At 32.0% G+C, this 18,124-nt stretch overlaps 3 protein-coding genes across 5 annotated transcripts in view; 2 read left to right on the top strand and 1 right to left on the bottom strand.

The window, feature by feature from the left end:
* Window positions 1-8,886, top strand: part of LOC118070311 (formin-J-like) — a 29,485-nt gene extending 20,599 nt beyond the window's left edge. The window contains 2 exon segments of the mRNA XM_035088851.1: window positions 64-4,953; window positions 4,956-8,886. Coding sequence (XP_034944742.1) covers window positions 64-4,953; window positions 4,956-7,328 — 7,263 coding nt within the window. The 3' untranslated portion in view covers window positions 7,329-8,886.
* Window positions 8,887-10,909: 2,023 nt separating this feature from the next.
* LOC118070314 (cell division cycle protein 123 homolog) lies at window positions 10,910-12,801 on the bottom strand. Its single transcript, XM_035088857.1, has 6 exons — window positions 12,406-12,801; window positions 12,214-12,318; window positions 11,678-11,897; window positions 11,479-11,601; window positions 11,140-11,399; window positions 10,910-11,056 (listed from the first exon to the last, which is right to left on the bottom strand). The coding sequence occupies exons 1-6, from the start codon at window positions 12,616-12,618 to the stop codon at window positions 11,030-11,032; spliced, it is 948 nt and encodes a 315-aa protein (XP_034944748.1). The 5' UTR covers window positions 12,619-12,801; the 3' UTR covers window positions 10,910-11,029.
* A 225-nt stretch (window positions 12,802-13,026) lies between these two features.
* Window positions 13,027-18,124, top strand: part of Pi3K21B (phosphatidylinositol 3-kinase regulatory subunit alpha) — a 34,324-nt gene continuing 29,226 nt past the window's right edge. Inside the window, exons 1-6 of one of the 3 annotated variants that reach the window (XM_035088855.1) lie at window positions 13,027-13,169; window positions 13,241-13,292; window positions 13,833-14,490; window positions 14,597-14,707; window positions 14,788-14,871; window positions 14,964-15,011. In XM_035088855.1, the coding sequence (XP_034944746.1) occupies window positions 14,626-14,707; window positions 14,788-14,871; window positions 14,964-15,011 (214 nt within the window). In that variant the 5' untranslated portion in view covers window positions 13,027-13,169; window positions 13,241-13,292; window positions 13,833-14,490; window positions 14,597-14,625. Of the gene's footprint in view, window positions 13,293-13,832; window positions 14,491-14,596; window positions 14,708-14,787; window positions 14,872-14,963; window positions 15,012-18,124 lie in introns of all 3 variants that reach the window. The other 2 variants (XM_035088854.1, XM_035088853.1) reach the window with 2 other exon arrangements.

Raw genomic sequence — 18,124 nt, 5'->3', positions numbered from 1 at the left:
TTAACTATAAAAGTTTGTAATTCAATTCAATTGGTAATTAAATTGTAATTAAATGAATTTTAGTTTGGCGAGAAGATAAAACCATTGGCTGTCGAGCTGTATATTAGAGCACTTACAACGGACATGAACGAATTGGAAACACAAAAAGCAAAGTCTGACAAGGATAGCGTACATGAGACAGTAAAACGCTTGAGTATGCAGTTCCTTAAATTGGCCGATATTTTAGACAGCAATATCGGTATTGCAAGAGAGTGTGTCTTGACAGCATTCTCACTACATCCCACGCGTACTTGCTATGATAAAATTCGTGAGATGGCTGTGGCTTGTGGAAAACTAAAACAAGAAAGTGATGCTGACGAAGCAGAAGATGAAGAAGATGAAAATGCTCAATCTGAAACTCAAAAGTCAGAATCCAAAGAAAATTGTCAAAATTGTGCAGCTAAAAATTACGATACTTCCAATCAATTGTTAAAAAGTTTGTTAACAGCACCGAAGAAAAGTGATAATGATGCGAGTAGTCCCAAAAAAGAATCAAATTTAGATGGTCTTAATGGGCAAGTTTGTTGCAATTGTAATAATTATATTAAAAAAGAGAAAACAAAAAAGAAGAAACATACGAATAAACCTGTTGAAAGAACACTTGATGCTTTAATATTAATAAAAGGTGATGCCGTGACAGGTTCGGCAAATTACGATGAAAAGTCTGTGCCAAATCAGGTTTTAGATTCGGAAAATCTTGGTCTTTCACCTCAGCTATGCGACGATTTAGCTGTAGTTCTCAGTAGTCCTCGCTTTCATATACTGAGTTGGGTTTTAGATTGGTCAGAATTAAGTGGCTTATGTGAAAAATATTTGGAAAATGCTGAAGAAATGCGCAATACAAATAAAGAACTAAAATATCTCAATATCGATTACTCACAATTTAAAGATTGGCCTTCTGAAGATGACACTAAAGACGATTTCTTTGGAATTGAAAAAGGATATGAGCAATGGGCGGATCCACCGTCAGATAGTTCTGAACAATATGGTAGTTTTCAGCCAGCAGGATCTTACAAAAGATCTTCAACAAGAAGGAGTTTGGATGATAGCTCTGATTCCGACAGTGGGAGTACATTCCGGGTTCGACGAACTCCAAGACAACGTAAGGTACACAGGTTAGAGTCGTCTGAGAGTGATTATGACAGTGATGAACGCAAACAAAAACACTTTCGGAACAATTCAAATTCAGTATCTGATTCTGAAGATACAAATACTCAAGATAGTCAAACAGATAGTTTGGGTAGCGACGGATTTAGGCGAGAGAGTAAACTTAATAAATCGTGCAATAAAGATATTACAAAGAAGCGAGAAAAATCGAAATTAACGGTAGAAACAGTGTCGCATTTTCATATGCTGGTCGAAAATATTCGACATCCTACTGATGACGTTAGTGGGTCAGATGTTAGTAGTAATGACATAATAACTTTATTCTCGGCCGATATGGATGAAAATAAACGTGAGACAATTAAAGCATCAACGTATACAGCTGCAGCACCTTTAATGATATCTGAGAAACGAAGAAGTGATCCGGCTGTCCTAAAATCATTAAGAATGTTTCGACCGAAAAATGCTAAAAATTCTACTTCTAGAATAACGCAAATTTTACCTAAAAATATTTTAAGTAATAACAATAATAACAATAATAAAAATAAGGATTCTAATGTAATTAATGCAGGGAATGTGAAAAAATTCGCACCAATGCTCAGTACGTTAAATTTAAATCCAAAAATTATTTTAACAAGAGACGATGAGATTGATAGGAAATTATTGCAATCGAAAAAACAAAATTTAAATACTAGTGATATATCCAGCGAACTCATTCATATTCAAAAAACTATGCCATTCGTTTCGCACAAAAATTCCATTGGCTCGTTTCACAAGCGTAAAGGTGATCAAAATGATAAAAATAAAAATCAGCGCAATCGTAAACCAATAAAGTCTAATTTAGGAAAAAATAAATTTGATATTCTTGCGAAAGCCGTCAGAGATTCAGATATTTTAACAAAAAATGTTCCCGGAATGAATTCACTTGATATGATGGTACCACCGAGAGTTCAGTCGACTGTTAACGTTGTACAAATTTCGAGAAACATTCCACAAAGTCCTAATTCTGGATCAGTAAATAGTGGGAATACACCTCCAAGAAATCGAACTTCGAGCATTGCGGGTAATATTCAATTACCTGGAACACCATCCTCTGGGGGACACGATAGTGGTGTGGGAATGAGTCCCGCTGGACAAACACCACCTCCAAGAACTTCAGTTCTACATGATGTTGGTGAGGAAGCTAATCAACCACCTGATACATCACCCACTAGTTCAACGAATGCTTCAACTACTGAACCAGATAGTCCTCATACCATGAATAATCAGCAAAGTCAAAACGATTCGCCAAATAAATCACCATCACCGTCAGGTACAACTGTTGCCTCTGTTCCCATCACTTCAGAGCAATTGCAAATCGTTTGCAAGCCTGATGGAACATACCAATTAGCTTCAGTGAATCCTAACGTTGTGAGTGCACAGAGGAATGTGTTAACATTACAAAATTTAGATGATGATAGTGTTGCTTTTTCAAGGCATATTCAACGGGTATCTGAGTCATCGACTGAGTCGAATAGAACGAATTATGAAAGGTCAACTCTAGTGAAAGTGTCTCAACAGCAACAGGGACAAAATACAGGTTTACCAAAGTTTCAACAAGCCTTTGGGAAAACAACATATACATTGTCGACTGATACAACTACTGTAGCCACATCTTCAACAACAGAAACAATATCCCAACCGATGAGTAGTATTCAAAAGACCTCGAATCTCTCAAAGGCTGTACAAACATCTGTGTCGAATAGTCAAGTAACTACTGGACTTAATGTACAGTCCATAACAAACATTCCAAATCTGCAATTGTCAAGTGGCAGGCAGATACTTAACATAGTCCAGAGCTCTGGTAGTAATACGAGCGTTAGTACTCCCAATGCTAGTCAAACTTTAACGCAACTTGTTCAAAATGCTTCTCCTGGTGGTGTTATATATACGCACAAAATTCCCGTTACTATTACAACTACTAATGCTAATCAGTTAAACATCATTCCAACAATAGCACATACGAATTCTCTTTCGGGTGGAAGAACGCCTGTGGTTAAATTAAATATTATTAGAGCAGGTACTCCGTTACGGCAACAAAATATTGCTGAAGCTATAGCTCAAGCTGTTTTAACTGCTCCAAGGATACAACAACAACAACAGCAACACCAACAACAGCAAAATCAACAAAGGCAACAACCTCAGCAACAACAAACCACAGTTAGACCTGATACTTTATTGAATTCTCCTATTGAAGTTCCCAATCAGGTTAGTTCAACAACTTTAGAACAATTACGAGAATTCGAAAGTGTTTTAGAACAAGTCAAAGAACGAAGTACAATTCAACCACAACATCAGGCATCGTCCACCACTACAACAACTGTTCAAACACAAACGACGAGTCAGCAAAGCCAAGCAAAACAACAGCAACATCAACAAACATCCGTTTCAAGTTTAGCTCAGCAATTACTTATTTCAGCTCAATCTTCTACGAATACAGAATATAATAGTAATGGCAATAATACATCTTTCCAACAAGATGTTTTTCCTCAAAAAGTCTCATTAACATACGTCAATCAAACTAATACAACTACTCCCCAGAAAGGTACTAATTCTACTCCTGTAGTTGTAGTGACTTCTTATTGCCAGCCAGCAGCTTCACCAGCACTCAGTGTTACTTCTCAAAGTTCATCGAGTCCATGTGTAACTCCAGCGCCAGCACCAATACCATCTTCAGGAAAAACTCCACCAACACCATCTCCAAAGAGTGCCAAGAAGTCTGTACCTAAAACAGTAAAAACTAGTGCCACTAATACATCGAAAGCTTCACCAATTCCAAAGCCCCAACAAAAACCGCAAGAAGATGAGCAAACGGCGCAGAGAATTTATACAATTTTAGCTGAGTATGCTGAGCAGTTGAGGAATTCTCCTGATTTAAATAATAAACCAGCTCCAAGGAGACGCTCTAATCCTCCGACAAATCCTAGTCAGTCATCAAAACGTAAAAAATCTAGTGTCGGTAAATCGAAACCATCAGGGCAACAGTCATCGGAATTAAGTCCTAGTGCTGATGATTTAGGACGAACCATGGGTAGTGAAGACTCTTCAAGTGGTATAGTTCATGTTCAAGATAGTCCAGCTGGATTTACATCACAGGATGAACAGCCAGCAGCTTCAAGTGTTGATTCATCATCAGAAACAAGAAATATAACGAACGATTCTAACGATAGTGTTGAAGTGAATGTTAAAAGGCGAAATTTAATTTTTACTGAACCAGGTAGTGGGCAGCCGAGGACAGTAATTGTCCACGAACCAGTCCCAACGGCTTCTGTAAGTATTAGTGAAGCTTTGACATCGCTGGATAATTCAAGAGTAGCTGGTGCTCTTGCTTCGGTTGGAAAAGTTGGCAGCACAGCAGTATTTGTTCCCGGAACAAATTATATCTTACCAATGAATCTTGTGAAGGGGACTCAACAGTTTACGATTGTTTCTGGAGGTTCTAAACTTCTTGCAACTGTACCAGCGACTGTTAGAACAAGTGGAAGTACTGGAGTGTCAAACACATTAGTCTTACAATCATTTCTAAATCAAACTGGAAAATTAATTTCTCAACCAGCGCAAGTTAAACAAGTAAAATTACCAAATTTACAGACATTATCAACTACTCAGTCGTTAAGTAGTACACAAAATGCCTCAGTAGTTATTCCACAAACTAATACATCAACACAGTTTTCAAGTGAATCTACGACAGACAGTAAAAATGATACTGGAAATGAAGTGATAATTAAGAGTGAACCTACCACACCTGTTATGAATAATGAATCAACAACAATACTATCTTAGTTAACAAATCTCCGACTATTGGGATTCTTCAACGGAATATTAATGAGATAACTGAAGGTCAACAAATATGTGGTGTTATTACTAGTAATGCTAATTTAACTATTCAAGGTGCAAGATTATTCAACTCAACAATCGGAAAACTGTCTACTGCCAGTTTAAAAGACGGAGTAGTTTGTTTAACTTCAGCTGTAACTGATGCATCAGATAAAAAAGCATCTGGAGATCAAACTCAAGGTGATAAACCAGTTTCAATGCATGGAGCAACTATTGCTCTTGCTTTTGCTACTTCAACTGACGTCTCAGCAATAAATAATAGCCAACAACAGACAAAATCTCCTCAATTGCAACAAAATTCATCTTCATTGCAACAGAAAAGTACGAGAGAAACATCTACAGAAATTATAACGAATGATAAAGTTATTTCTCCAAAAGCTGTAAAGAAAAAACTTGAAGAATTGACTTCGGATAAAATTTCTAAATCTTTAATAACATCAAATTCTTTAGTATCACCTAATGTTGTTACAACGATACAAAATAACATAAAAACTGAAATTAATTCTACTGTTTCTAAACAGATTTCTAATATTGATAGTCCAAGTCAATTTTTAGTTTCAAGTGATCCTGGTCTTGATAGTCAGGATTCTTCAATACGTCAGACAAATGATACTGATTCAAGTTGTAAAGTTGGTAATGGTGTTTTGTGTAGTAATGCTAGACTACAAGAAGCTTGGGAGCCTGATAGAAAATCCTCTCCAGATACTCCTTGGAGATATGTACCCACATCAACGAATCAATTGACTATTGAGCCACTAAAAGTGTATTCTCGAGATGGAGAAAATTCTGAAAATGTACAAACTGTTCTTCAGATAATCAATAAAGGTCAAGGAATTGAAATGACTGGTAACCAAATATATCCAGCAAATACGAAAAAGTATTTTATAAATCATACTTTAGAACCTTTTCAACAGTATTCTAATAAAAGTAATATTGTAAAAAATCAGACAAATAATTCAAGATCGGAAAAAGAACTAGTACAGCAGAGGATAGAGAGAAATCGTGCTGCAATGGAGAGAGAATTAAGATTGCAAAAGAGTTTATCTGAAGAGTGTGAAGATTTAGGCGTCGATGAACCAAGCACAAGTGATTTATTTCCAGAAGCTGATCTACTTTTTGACACAAATCATTCACCATCATTTGATCATTTATCTCAAGATGCTTCTTGTAGTCAGCCGCTTGGAATGAGATTATATAATTCTTCGTATTTTCGCCCACTAGATTCGTCTAGTGGTAGTAGAGACACGAGTCCAGTTGCTGAGATGAAACCGAACGAACGAAGAAGAAGTATCTCTCAGAGGAGTAGGAATGTAAAAGATTCGGCTAAAAGATCTAGAAGTGACAAGCTTGATGATAATCAGCTCGAAAATCCACCAAAAAGAATAAAATTAAGTCCAGGGCATATTAGTCATGATGACGGATCTAACAGTAATTCAGATATGTCAAGGTTATCTCTTCCACATTTACAAATGACAGATACTGATTCTAAAGATAATAGTCACGTTAAAATGATATCAAGAAATGGATCTAAAGAAGGTTCTCCAATAAGCGTGTCTAGTATTCCGTCAAACATCAAATTAGATATTGATTTAGACTCAGAATCATTACCTTTAGGAACAAATGCCAATAATGTATCGATTGAAAGCTCGGGAGATGATAGTTTAACTCTTTTAGGTGGTAATACTGCTAATGTTACAATACCATCTCCTTTATCTCCGATTGCTGGGCCTCTTTTGTCAACGCACAAATACACTTATACGAACAAAAAAAGAACTACATCAAAAGTTCTTCGTGCCGAGTATCTGTCTTGGGAGAGTCCAGTCTCTGAAAGAACGAGATCAAGTAGTGATGAAGAGGATTCAAGTATCAGCGAGTCAATAAGCAGTCAACCAGACGATAGTGTAATAACGAATGGGCTTGACGATTCTATGCAGATGTCTAGTGTAAAAACAACTCCTGACAGATGTACGTATTTGAAAAAGAAAGATAAATTACAAGTTAATGCAAGGGTAGTACTAAATCGAGCTGATCCAAAGAGTATAATTGCAAGACGTGCTAAAGGAGAGGCAATTAATGAGTCTGGTGTAATGTCTAGTGATAAAGCATCAGAGCCTTCCGATGATGAGACGTGCCATACCACACTAATTGAACCAGATTGTCGTGCAAGAAGATCTAGTTTACGAGGACACGTGAAAAAAGGCTGCGCTTGTTGTAATGGTTCTCCAGAACGACCGAAAAAAAAACCTATCAAGGTGGATCATAAACTAAAGAAAAAATTAGTGTCAAAGCAATTGGGAAAGAAAAGGTAGTCTTAGCGATCATATTCTTGCTTCAATGTATTACATTGTACGGTATTTGTAAATTAAAAAAAAAGCTTCGGGTAATTTTTGATAAAGAATATGATAAAAGTAGACAATGATGGAAATGTGTATTGATCACCGAATGATTGAAGCGGCTATTTAATCAATTGTGAAAAATTAATTGAGAAGAAACGGTAGTAGCTAAAACGAGAAGTGTATGGCTCTTGCAAATATTAAGTTATAAAGGATTAATAATAATGTAAATAATAGTATGCTTGATGAATGTATAGCAGGCTTCACACATCCAAAGTACTTGGATCGAGGCTCGGCAGTGTAGGTAATGTTCTTTATTAATATAAATTAATATTAAATTAACTTGCTATTAAAAAAATGGAGATTTATTAGCCATTCTTCATAAATAGTAGGTCATGGTTTTACTTTTAGGTGTTATAAATGATTCTAATCGTAGTTTGAGTCATCAATAAATGGAAATAAATTTAGATTAAACTTATAAAAACATTAGAAATGCAATCTAGTCAGCTGGTAAGGCTCGGGTTGAAGAGATATTATATTAATAAAATATTAAAGTATAATTATTGATAGTGCCCTTTATATTAAAAAAATTCCATCTATGGTTACTATCATTTTAGGAATTAATTAATATTGATACATAATTAAATGGTATTCTCGAGCCGACCAGAGACTAACAATTATTCTTATACAACTTGTACAGTTGTGCTCTACCGTTTTTCCAAACTTGCCGCGTGTGATCGTAAATAATCTTTTTATATTTATTATTATATTTTAATTTATATGAAGATACGTGTTTAAATCATTCGAAGAGATTTTTGTTGCTTTTTTTGTTCTTTTCTTATTTGAATAATAAAAAACAAAGTCACTTGATCCAAGTATTAAATTGTAGTTGGTTCATTTTGAGAAATAAATTTTATCTGACTCAAAAGACTCAAATTAATGTTAGAGTTGAGGAATTTGATATAAACATCAATTTAAGATTGTTTATTATTTGATACTTGACTTGATCATAAGATCGACTATCATCATGCATGTGTAAATCCATATTGTACATTGAGTAGTTTCTAATTATGAATAAGTAATTCATTAAATAAAAAATAAAAATATCATATTATATCGCTGCACTTTAGTACAAAAATGCTTCATCTTATTTCGATACTGGCAGGTACTATCTTTCCGTAATATCGGTGGTGAAGCGTGAATGTCTGCAATTTATTAATGTTAAAGCATTTGTAAAGTTTGTGTGGGTATTTAAGAGAAGTGACTTTTTGTAACGGGCGGTTAATTTCAATTCTAAATTGTCCGGAATCATAAAAAATTTCTATCTGAATAATTTGTTACTTATCGTTAGTTAATGATGATGATGATGATGATGATGGTGATTATGAAGATAAATAATAATTAAAAATAAATAATAACATTGATAATTAAGTGATGTATCAAAAAATAGTGCAAGTGTAGATACGTTTTCTTATGTTAATGTACTTTTTCTTGATTGATTTAAGTTTAAAGAATTTTGTTTGTATCGACTGTGAAGTAGAATATATTGAATTACATATATATATGTACTCTAAATGTTTTTTTATTTAATTTGATCTCATTATTATATAATTATAAATAATAATTTAATCTTAGTTCAATAAACTATGTATTTATATACGACCTTATTTGCGGCTTATATTACTTTGTGCAAAAAAACCTTGTAAATTAAATCAATTTTTTATATATGTGCATTTGGTAATGAGTTAAAAAAATAACTAAATTAATTTATAGTAATTGTCGATTAGTTAATTCTTATTAGCCCACTGCTAAAGCTTTTGTTATGAAATTTATTATTTATTTTACGAAAAGTAGATAAAAAAACACATAAAATGGTATGTATAAATTAGTATACTGTTATTATTTCTGCTAACTATGCGCTTAAGAAATTGAGGATGTAATCTCTGTATCTTCCTGTAAATTTATGTAGTTAGACAAAACCTTGTTAAATGTAAATTTCAAGCGAAATTTTACACTAAATAGATAAATATTTTTCAATGTTGATAAGAAGAACATTTTAATTTGATAAAATGCACAAATTTTTTTTCATTTCATTTGTAATGAAAATAAATATTAATTGAATAAATTGTCGACAGTGTGGCTTTGAGAATTACCCTTTAGTCGTACCAAATGCATTTAATTAGGAATATATAATAAATAATTAATAATAATAATAATAATAATAATAATTATTTATTTATTAATAAGAAAATCTTGGAAATAAGAAAAATTATATAAATAAAATAAAATAAAATAAAAACTTAAAATAAGATTATAAAATTGAATCGAGTTTTCCAAAGTTAACTCTCGGCACTTAAGCTGCTTTAAAAGGCCGTTAAGATAACTTAAGAGTTTTTGTAATGTACATTTATAAGAGCTACAACTTGTCACTAAGCACTCAAGCAGTATTCAAAGTATTGTATGCGTTCTGGCAATGTGGCAATTAGTGATATGGATAATTAATGAATAAAATAACTATAAATTTTTCTAATCACTTCTTCAGTGATTGATCATTGAATTGAACAATAAAAAATGTACCAATGGTAATATCTGTATAAGTATCAATTAGCACAAATAACAATCTAACAGATAAGGTACACTTAATAATTTATAGAAAAAATAGTATTTATCAGTCTGTAATTAAAAACAAAAAAATTGAATGAATTAAGATATAAAAATGTATTAATTACAAGATGTTTTAGAATAATTATAATTATTATGACTTGTTTCAGTAATACAGAATTATTAAAAAAAAAACATTGCCGATCGCACGGTGTATACATATGAAAAAAAAACAATAAGATGTATGTGAGAATGAGTACTGTGAAACAATGCACAAATGGCAAGTATATAATAAACAATACTAGAGAGAAAGCGAGAGCGTGAGAGGAAAAGCGCGAAAGAGAGAGAGGATCAAATAAATAAATTAGAGAGTTAAGTGAATGAATTTTTAGATGGCTTCAATAAAGAGGAAGAAAAATAAATATATAAAAGGATGTATTTAACTTATGCAGCTTTCAAAATAATCCAATTATATGGTTGGCTATTAATAATAATAATTAAAGAGAAAATTAATACTCTGAGAATGTGACGTGTACAGTGTGTTGAAAGAATACTTGTCCGAAATTACATATATCAAGAATAATCATTTTTCAAATGGAAGTATTAAGGGTTGCATATTGTACATAAACGAGACATATTTTCTATATAAGGTACGTCGCTCGGTAAGATAGGCGGTCTGACAAATATTGCAATATTATATTATAATTCTTTGAAAACTGTAGGATAGTTTCATCAGTTTATGTAATGCATCAATAGAAAAAAGGTCTGACAGAATATAAATGAAAGTTCTGTATTTAAATCTGCTTTTTATTTTTATTCAATACAAATGAAATTTCTTTTATTACTCACCCTTCCTATGATATGATTTATTTACACATTTGTTCATCCTGATGAATAAATATCTGTGGGAATTCGAAAACAGAGAATTGTTTCATGATATTTATAAAACAAGTATATTTTATTCAGCCAATACTTCATTTACTTTCTTGTTCTTGATTAATCACATTAATACATTTAATAATCAGATGTATTCAATAGACAATAAGTTGAAAAATTAATTTTTTATCAGGTTCAATTCATTCAATTTGTTGATTTTCTACAGCCTGAAATATAAAAAAGTATGATAATATTATACATAGATAATGACTCTGATATAATGAAAAATTATATTGATCAAACGTCTCACCCTTCTTATCATATCAATCATAGAGTCTGGGTCATTGGATGAAAAGAATTCGTTAATTTCTCTAGGCACAATAAAATGATTACTTGTATTGGGTTGAATCCCCATGTCTTCTGCGATAAAACGAAACTCAGGTGGATTGGTTATCGAATTATGTAATTCTGAGTAAGTAAAAAGTGTTCCTTTGGTTGCTGACTCATCCAGAAGGCCGAAATCTATTATCTTTACTTTGTCTTTTTTATACCGGATGACGTCGAATGAATCTTTAACATTATTTAAAATTCATTATTGCATTATCTTTGATTTATCTTTATCTATAATTAATGAACTATTAATACGAACAATTGTCTAATTTAAACCGATTTTTTATGCGTTCTCTGAATAAGCTGATAATATCAGTTTGAATATTATATTTTTCATTCTCAATATACTGATGATACTGAGATACATCTCTTTGGCAAATACCTAAAACAAAAATTGAATTTATAATATTTTTTTTACGTAGGATTTTTCGAAATTATTTTTATTGAATAGTTCTTACCGACTAGTTCTTTCTTTATTACAAAACAGCGAAATTCGGTACTCGGATTGATATCTCTCCATTTCTTTAATACCAGACAAGATTGAATTTTTGTATCATCTAAAAGCTCCTTAGCAACTGTAATATCCCGAGCTATTTTGTTTGAGCTTTTCAAAAGAAGATATATATCTTCGAGTGATGTACATTTCAGAGTTTTCGTTGCTGTTACCCATATAGCATCCTAGAAAAATATTATTTTCATTCAAAATTCTTACATTTGAATTTTATTAGATGAGTAAAGTTTGAAATATTTTAGATAACTTTTATTATCATCTACTTGAATTTATCAAGTAATTATGATAGAAATTAAAACATAATTAATAAATTCTTCAAAGCAAGTTTGTAGCAATAATTGAAACAGTACATTTTTCAGAGAGAAAAAAACGTGAAGAAGGAATGTAGTGTAGAATTAATTTTATCGAAAGTATTCATCATTATTAAGTAATAGGTAAGGTATGATAGGTAATCGATAATGAATAAATTGATAAAATATTTACAGACGGTGTCCTCCAATTAGATTTAATAAAAACTGCTCCAAAGTCATCAATGACATCCTGGATTTTTTTACTGAATTCTGGAAACGTTGGCTGAGCTTCTGAGTCCTTGAAAAGAAAAAAAAAACCATTAAAAATAAACATTTTACAAATACATTTATCAAAAAGTATTACGGAAAAATATATTTTATTTACGTCTTGTGAGTCATCATTTACAGAAGAACCGTCTTCCCATTTTAAGTGACTAATTTTGTTATCAGTTACTTCGACTGGCAGTATAAAAGGATCACTTTCTAAATATTTTAAAACATCTTCAGGTATGGGAAGAATTTCAGTATCTAAGGAATCCTTAACAAATATTGGGTACCATGAGGAAATTGAACACTCAGCTTTTGATAGATTCACCATTATAAACAATAATATTAATCAAAACAATTATTAACTTCAATTATTGACAATCCAATTGTCAAAAAAATGTATTATTCATTAATTTAAAAAATTGTCTTTTATGACAACCTTTATTTTTATTTATACACCGAATAACAATACAAAATATACACAATTTGACAGTAGTCTCTTCACGTCATAAAAACTCATCAACAGAGTAAAATTGTTGATTGATGGTAAATATAAAAAAAATATTAAAATTTATATTTTTATAGTCATAATATTTTTTAACAATAATAAATGTTTTTTATCGAGTATATCAATTTTTTAAGTAATTATAAACAAATATGATGAGTATAATTGTGAAAAATTCATTACAAACAGTTACCGACACAAGATAAATGTAGGAATGTGATTAGAGCGCCATCAGACGCTATGTCAATCTAACCTGAAAGAGACGCGTTGAAGAAAGCGTTCAAGCTTCATCTACACATATTTGTGATCTAATGATCAATCGCAGTTACTCTTGCTGCCTTCCATGGGTTAAAAGTTGTCGTTGTGTTGTGATTAAGGTAAACAATAATTATTATCACTGGGATATTAAGCTAATACAATAATCTAAATAAAAGTCTATTAAATCCAGGAAGAAGTGTGCCTTTGAATGTTCAACTACGTTGCAAAATGCATCAATGAAAGTAAGTTGTAAAACAAGCCTTCACCTGCGCTAATATTCTCTGCTATTCTTTTGTCGTTTTGCTTGATGTATGAATTTTATATTTCACAACTGATTAACCTCTTCTCTATCAGTCCCTAAATTATCTAATCATTGAAGTAACAATTGAGCTAAGAATGATGATAAATAGACTTAGCTAATTTTTTATTTAAAATTTGCTAAATTTACAACTCTTTCAAGCCGTGGTCCTTTAGTAGCATCCGCCGCCATGTGACGGAAATCAATTTCCGTGCAAATTATGATATAGATAAATTCCTAAATCATTATAATTTGCTATAACATTATTCTTTTATATTAATAATCATTTTTATAGCTAAAAATGTTTTTACATGCATCTCATCTTGTATTGCTTTGGTTAAGTATTTTTTTCTGTCGGTTTATATTTTTTGAATGTGAAAAAAATTCTTTATTAAAATTTTTGTATAATTGAATTATAAAATTTTTTTCCTTATTGCAAATGATTATTTATTTAATACAACCTGTGGTTTTATTTATTTTCCAGGATATTGTCTCACAAAGCTGTTCAATCTGTGATGCAAATTGATAAAATTAAATTTAAAAAAAAGGGAAAACTTAGTGAGACACTGATATATTCACAAGTCGTATGGATTTATTAAATAATTGTCGTGAAAGATTAATAAATATAACCCAACGTTTTTATCAAAATCTGAAGGGGACTCTGATAAGCTACAATTGCAGTAAAACAGATATGGTATTATCCATACATGTATTTTAATAATAATAATAATCATCATTATTATTAATAATTGTAATGCTTCTTTTACATAAATAACGTATTAAATATTTAGAGCTATTGCTCAGCTTATTATTAATCTAATGATTCACTCGAAGACTGAGCATATACTGTCGATGAAAAAAATTCTAAAAGTAAAGCATGTTGAAGATCTTCCATAATTACTCATCTCTTCAATGATAAAGACTATATAGGATTAATAATTAACAGAAACGCAATTTTTATACAAATAATGGAGAATCTGTGACCAAAGGATGCATTATATAAAGATATTTATCAAGAGATATTCAAAAGCCTTTTCCAGAGACAAAAGTATTTTCTGATCCACCCAGCAGTATCTTTATCTGCAAAGATAAGTCATTTCATGTTGTGAACCGGGTGGTCAACGTGAAATCTCGTGTACCTGGTAATTATTCAAGTTTTAATGAGTTTTTTTTATACTTTAATTTACCATATTATAATTTATATAATTTTCATAACGGAATGATAAAATTTCTCATAATATTTTGTAGCAATTAACGGTACATCAGCGGAAGTCCTAATGCTGAAAGGAAATCTATCTCATCTAGATACTCACAACGAAGAAGAGTCGTCATATGTTACACTTAGCAATGGCCCTTATGGTAAGCTGATAATTTTATTATTTAAATAACAGATTTCTTATCGATTGCTTGATGTATTAATATTAATTCATGTTTAACAGTTGGACCTAAAAATTCGGGTACTGATAAATTCAGACACAATCTGGTCAACGTTTACTTCGTGACGCCACTGTTGTGCTTACATTGTAAGTACAAATAGTCAATAGATTATTTAAAAGTAATAATTCGATAATAATGTTTTTACAGAATGTACTAATTTTTATAAAATGTTTCACAGGTGAAGATTACATTTGGGGTACTGGAAAAATTGGAGTTGAATGTAGTGGTAAGTAAACATTTATAACTTAATAATAATATCCCGATATTAGATCGATAAAAAATCAGTGAGATAATTACAAGGACGTAAGGTCAGTGATCCTAGATGAAGTTACTATTGTCTCGCAATTATTATCACCAATTAGCATAATATAATCCGATATGTACATGTATAAATTACGTATCGTACTGACGATGTCTGCATTGACTCTTGCAATTGTGCGGCCCGGTTATTAAGAAAACATTGAGCGTTGTAAAGCATCGTGATTAGCTTTTAATATGCAATGTTTGGTCTCAGTCTAGTAGTCGTGGTAAGAATTGACATTTGCAGGTGGCTCATAGTGCGCACATATCTATGCTATTAACGCAATGTATAATTACGTCTAGGTAGTCAACTCTTTCTTCTGTTCTTGGTAAATTATAAAGAGGATATTTTAACTGTTAACACTTCCGTTAACGAATTTGTTCCACTTGTAATTACAGCATCTTATTACAACGTTTGGGTATTTATACCATTGCATTCTTGTCATCCTTTGTGTGATGACGACGTGATTGCCAGAGATATGTTCAAACTTATATATTTCGACACATGTATCTCATTCGCGCCAGATGTCGAGTCATTTTAGTCTTCCCTCATTTTTATTTTGTTTTTTATTTTTTTGCGGACATGGGGAATCGTGAGACATTGAACACGTCATGAAACTTATTCTCTTGTGACATGATATAAGAAAGATCACTCATTATATTCCACCAACATCCCAGGAGTTAATTTAGCTTAGCATAAAGCTTTAGAGTACTTAATAAATTATGAAAAAATTATTTTTAGACAAATTCACTTGTTCACTGGCAAAAGTTGTGTATTTTTTCATACCACGCTTGACGTTTATCACGTAAGCCAGTGATTCGAAATATTCTTGAGTATCTAAATTGATATACCCAACTCGAGTGTCTGTCACGGTGCCAATTTCTAGAGGCTTTACATTCCTCCATTATCCAAACAGAGATCAAATAGTACGTTAAAAAAAATAAACCCAAGAACTAGGAAGTGTTTTATTTTTAATTTGACAAAATGAACAGGGAACAGGCTATAGTTTAGCCCTATTATCTTCTCTATTTTTCTCAACGTTCAGAATTTTTTACTCTATTCCCTACAATCAACTGTACTACGTCATAGATAATTACTTCCTTCTCTTTGGCATGAATAAAAAAGTATAATAATGGAACAATTATCAAAGCAATTTTAAGATTAGAAGTGAACAAAGTAGTTGCGTTTGTTGTTGAACAAGTACTTTTTGAAAGTTTTCTTGTAGGCGCCGCTATGCTTGGCGCCTCGACGCCACTCTCGTTGTTTCACCAGTTGTCCGTCGAGAAGGCGGCACTGTAGCATAGTAACACACGTTCAAAGCTAAGCCAACTACCCGAGTGGTGTGCCACTGTGTTCCTCATCGACCCCACGACTTATTCTCCCGAGGCAAGCTCAAGCTAGAGTTGCTAGAGTTTCTTTTTCTACTGAATCCTCTCCTCCACCCTCGTAAACCTGGTCTTCTCTTCCTTCTCCTCCTGGTCTCCCTCTCTCTCTCTCTCTCTTTCAGTTAACGTACACAAGTGTTCCTCTCTCTCCACTCCACACCTTCTCTTATGCCTTTCCTTGGCCTCATCGTCATCGTACGATCCAGAAACGCCTCGGGTCACCACAGCGGTCGAATGCAATTTCGAAAAGCCAGTCTGACTACGAGTCTTGCTATTTTTTCTTCGGAATAACTATGAAAATTTTCTCGTTATCTTCTTCATTCTTCCCTCAGGCCTTGAGGGTCATTAGATGTTAGGGGAGAGCGTAGATAAGTTGGGTCATGGAATCAATGGTTTTATCGTAAATCGTCTATGCTATTACCTACCCCAAAATCGTTTGAGTTACGATGATAGTCTGCACGTGTGTCATTTGCTACAAGTTCAAGAATATTTATATACACAGATTTATTATATATATATTTAATACATACATACATATATAGTGATACCGGATGCTATCGACACGATCTTGGCACACTGCTGATCACTAATAACTTCCTGATTATAATACGTTACATACGAAGGTCACGAAGGTGATTCAAGGTCAGATTAAAACACTCTTTATCGACGGATACATATTTATTTTAAATTTTATGTGTAAGAAAGCCTATTTATTTTTATTCACATCAACTATTTTGAGTAAAGGACAACTGCTTTTCAACTATATATACATGTACATTTATATACAATGTACTTTTTCTCTGTTATTCATTACTTTGAGTGTATTCGTCATTTTGCTTTTTTTTTTTATTCAATGAAATTGTCCTTTAGTTAAAGGAACATACGTAGAATGCGGAAATTTTTTTTTTCAATAGATCTTTTAAATTATTTTTAGTTATAAGGTTATTCTAATTATCAATCATTTTATTTCGAAATTGATCAATATTCAATAATATTCAACAGTAGCTAGACAAGTTTATTTTTCTATTTCAAAATCTCTCTGCTACATGTCAAAGATACTTTGATCAAGATAATAGTAATGTTTAAAAATAAAATTTTAACAGTAAAGAAAAAAAAAGTAAAATAAATTTATTTAACTTTATGTAAAACAAAAAATGGATTTAAATAAAATGTAAATTTTTCTTTTTGCTGTCTCTCTCAAAATATATTTTTTCTCTAAGATTTTTTTTTATTCAACGAGGTAATCTTTTGGCTGGAAAGAACGCATAGATTTCCTTGATTCACGACTGTGCACTTGGACGTACATTGCTCTCCTTTCTCTCTTGTATCTGCCCCTTCTTAGAATCAGATCTTTTTAAATCGTAAGATTATTTGTTAGTGCACCCACAGTTGCCCTCGGTGATGCTCAATTTACCGAGGAAAATCATTCGTATATATGCATTTATATTTATTTTACGGTTTTATTTCCACACAGCTTTGTCTTCTTGTTGTATTTATTCCACAGAATTTAAATTCCGCTCTGGGTTTAATGTTGGAGTAACCAATGAAAATGTAGGATCAGTAGCCATCACAATTTCAAATTTTTTTTTTTTCTTTATCCCACTTGGTTTTGTAAAGCCTACGTTTTGGAACATACTTTGGAAAATTATTGCC

Source organism: Chelonus insularis, unplaced genomic scaffold (assembly GCF_013357705.1).
Source record: "Chelonus insularis isolate UGA/USDA-ARS -01 unplaced genomic scaffold, ASM1335770v1 contig_568_pilon, whole genome shotgun sequence".
Taxonomy (NCBI): Eukaryota; Metazoa; Arthropoda; class Insecta; order Hymenoptera; family Braconidae; genus Chelonus; species Chelonus insularis.
Note: the sequence above shows the minus strand (reverse complement) of the source record. Positions and strands in the feature narration are given on the sequence as shown.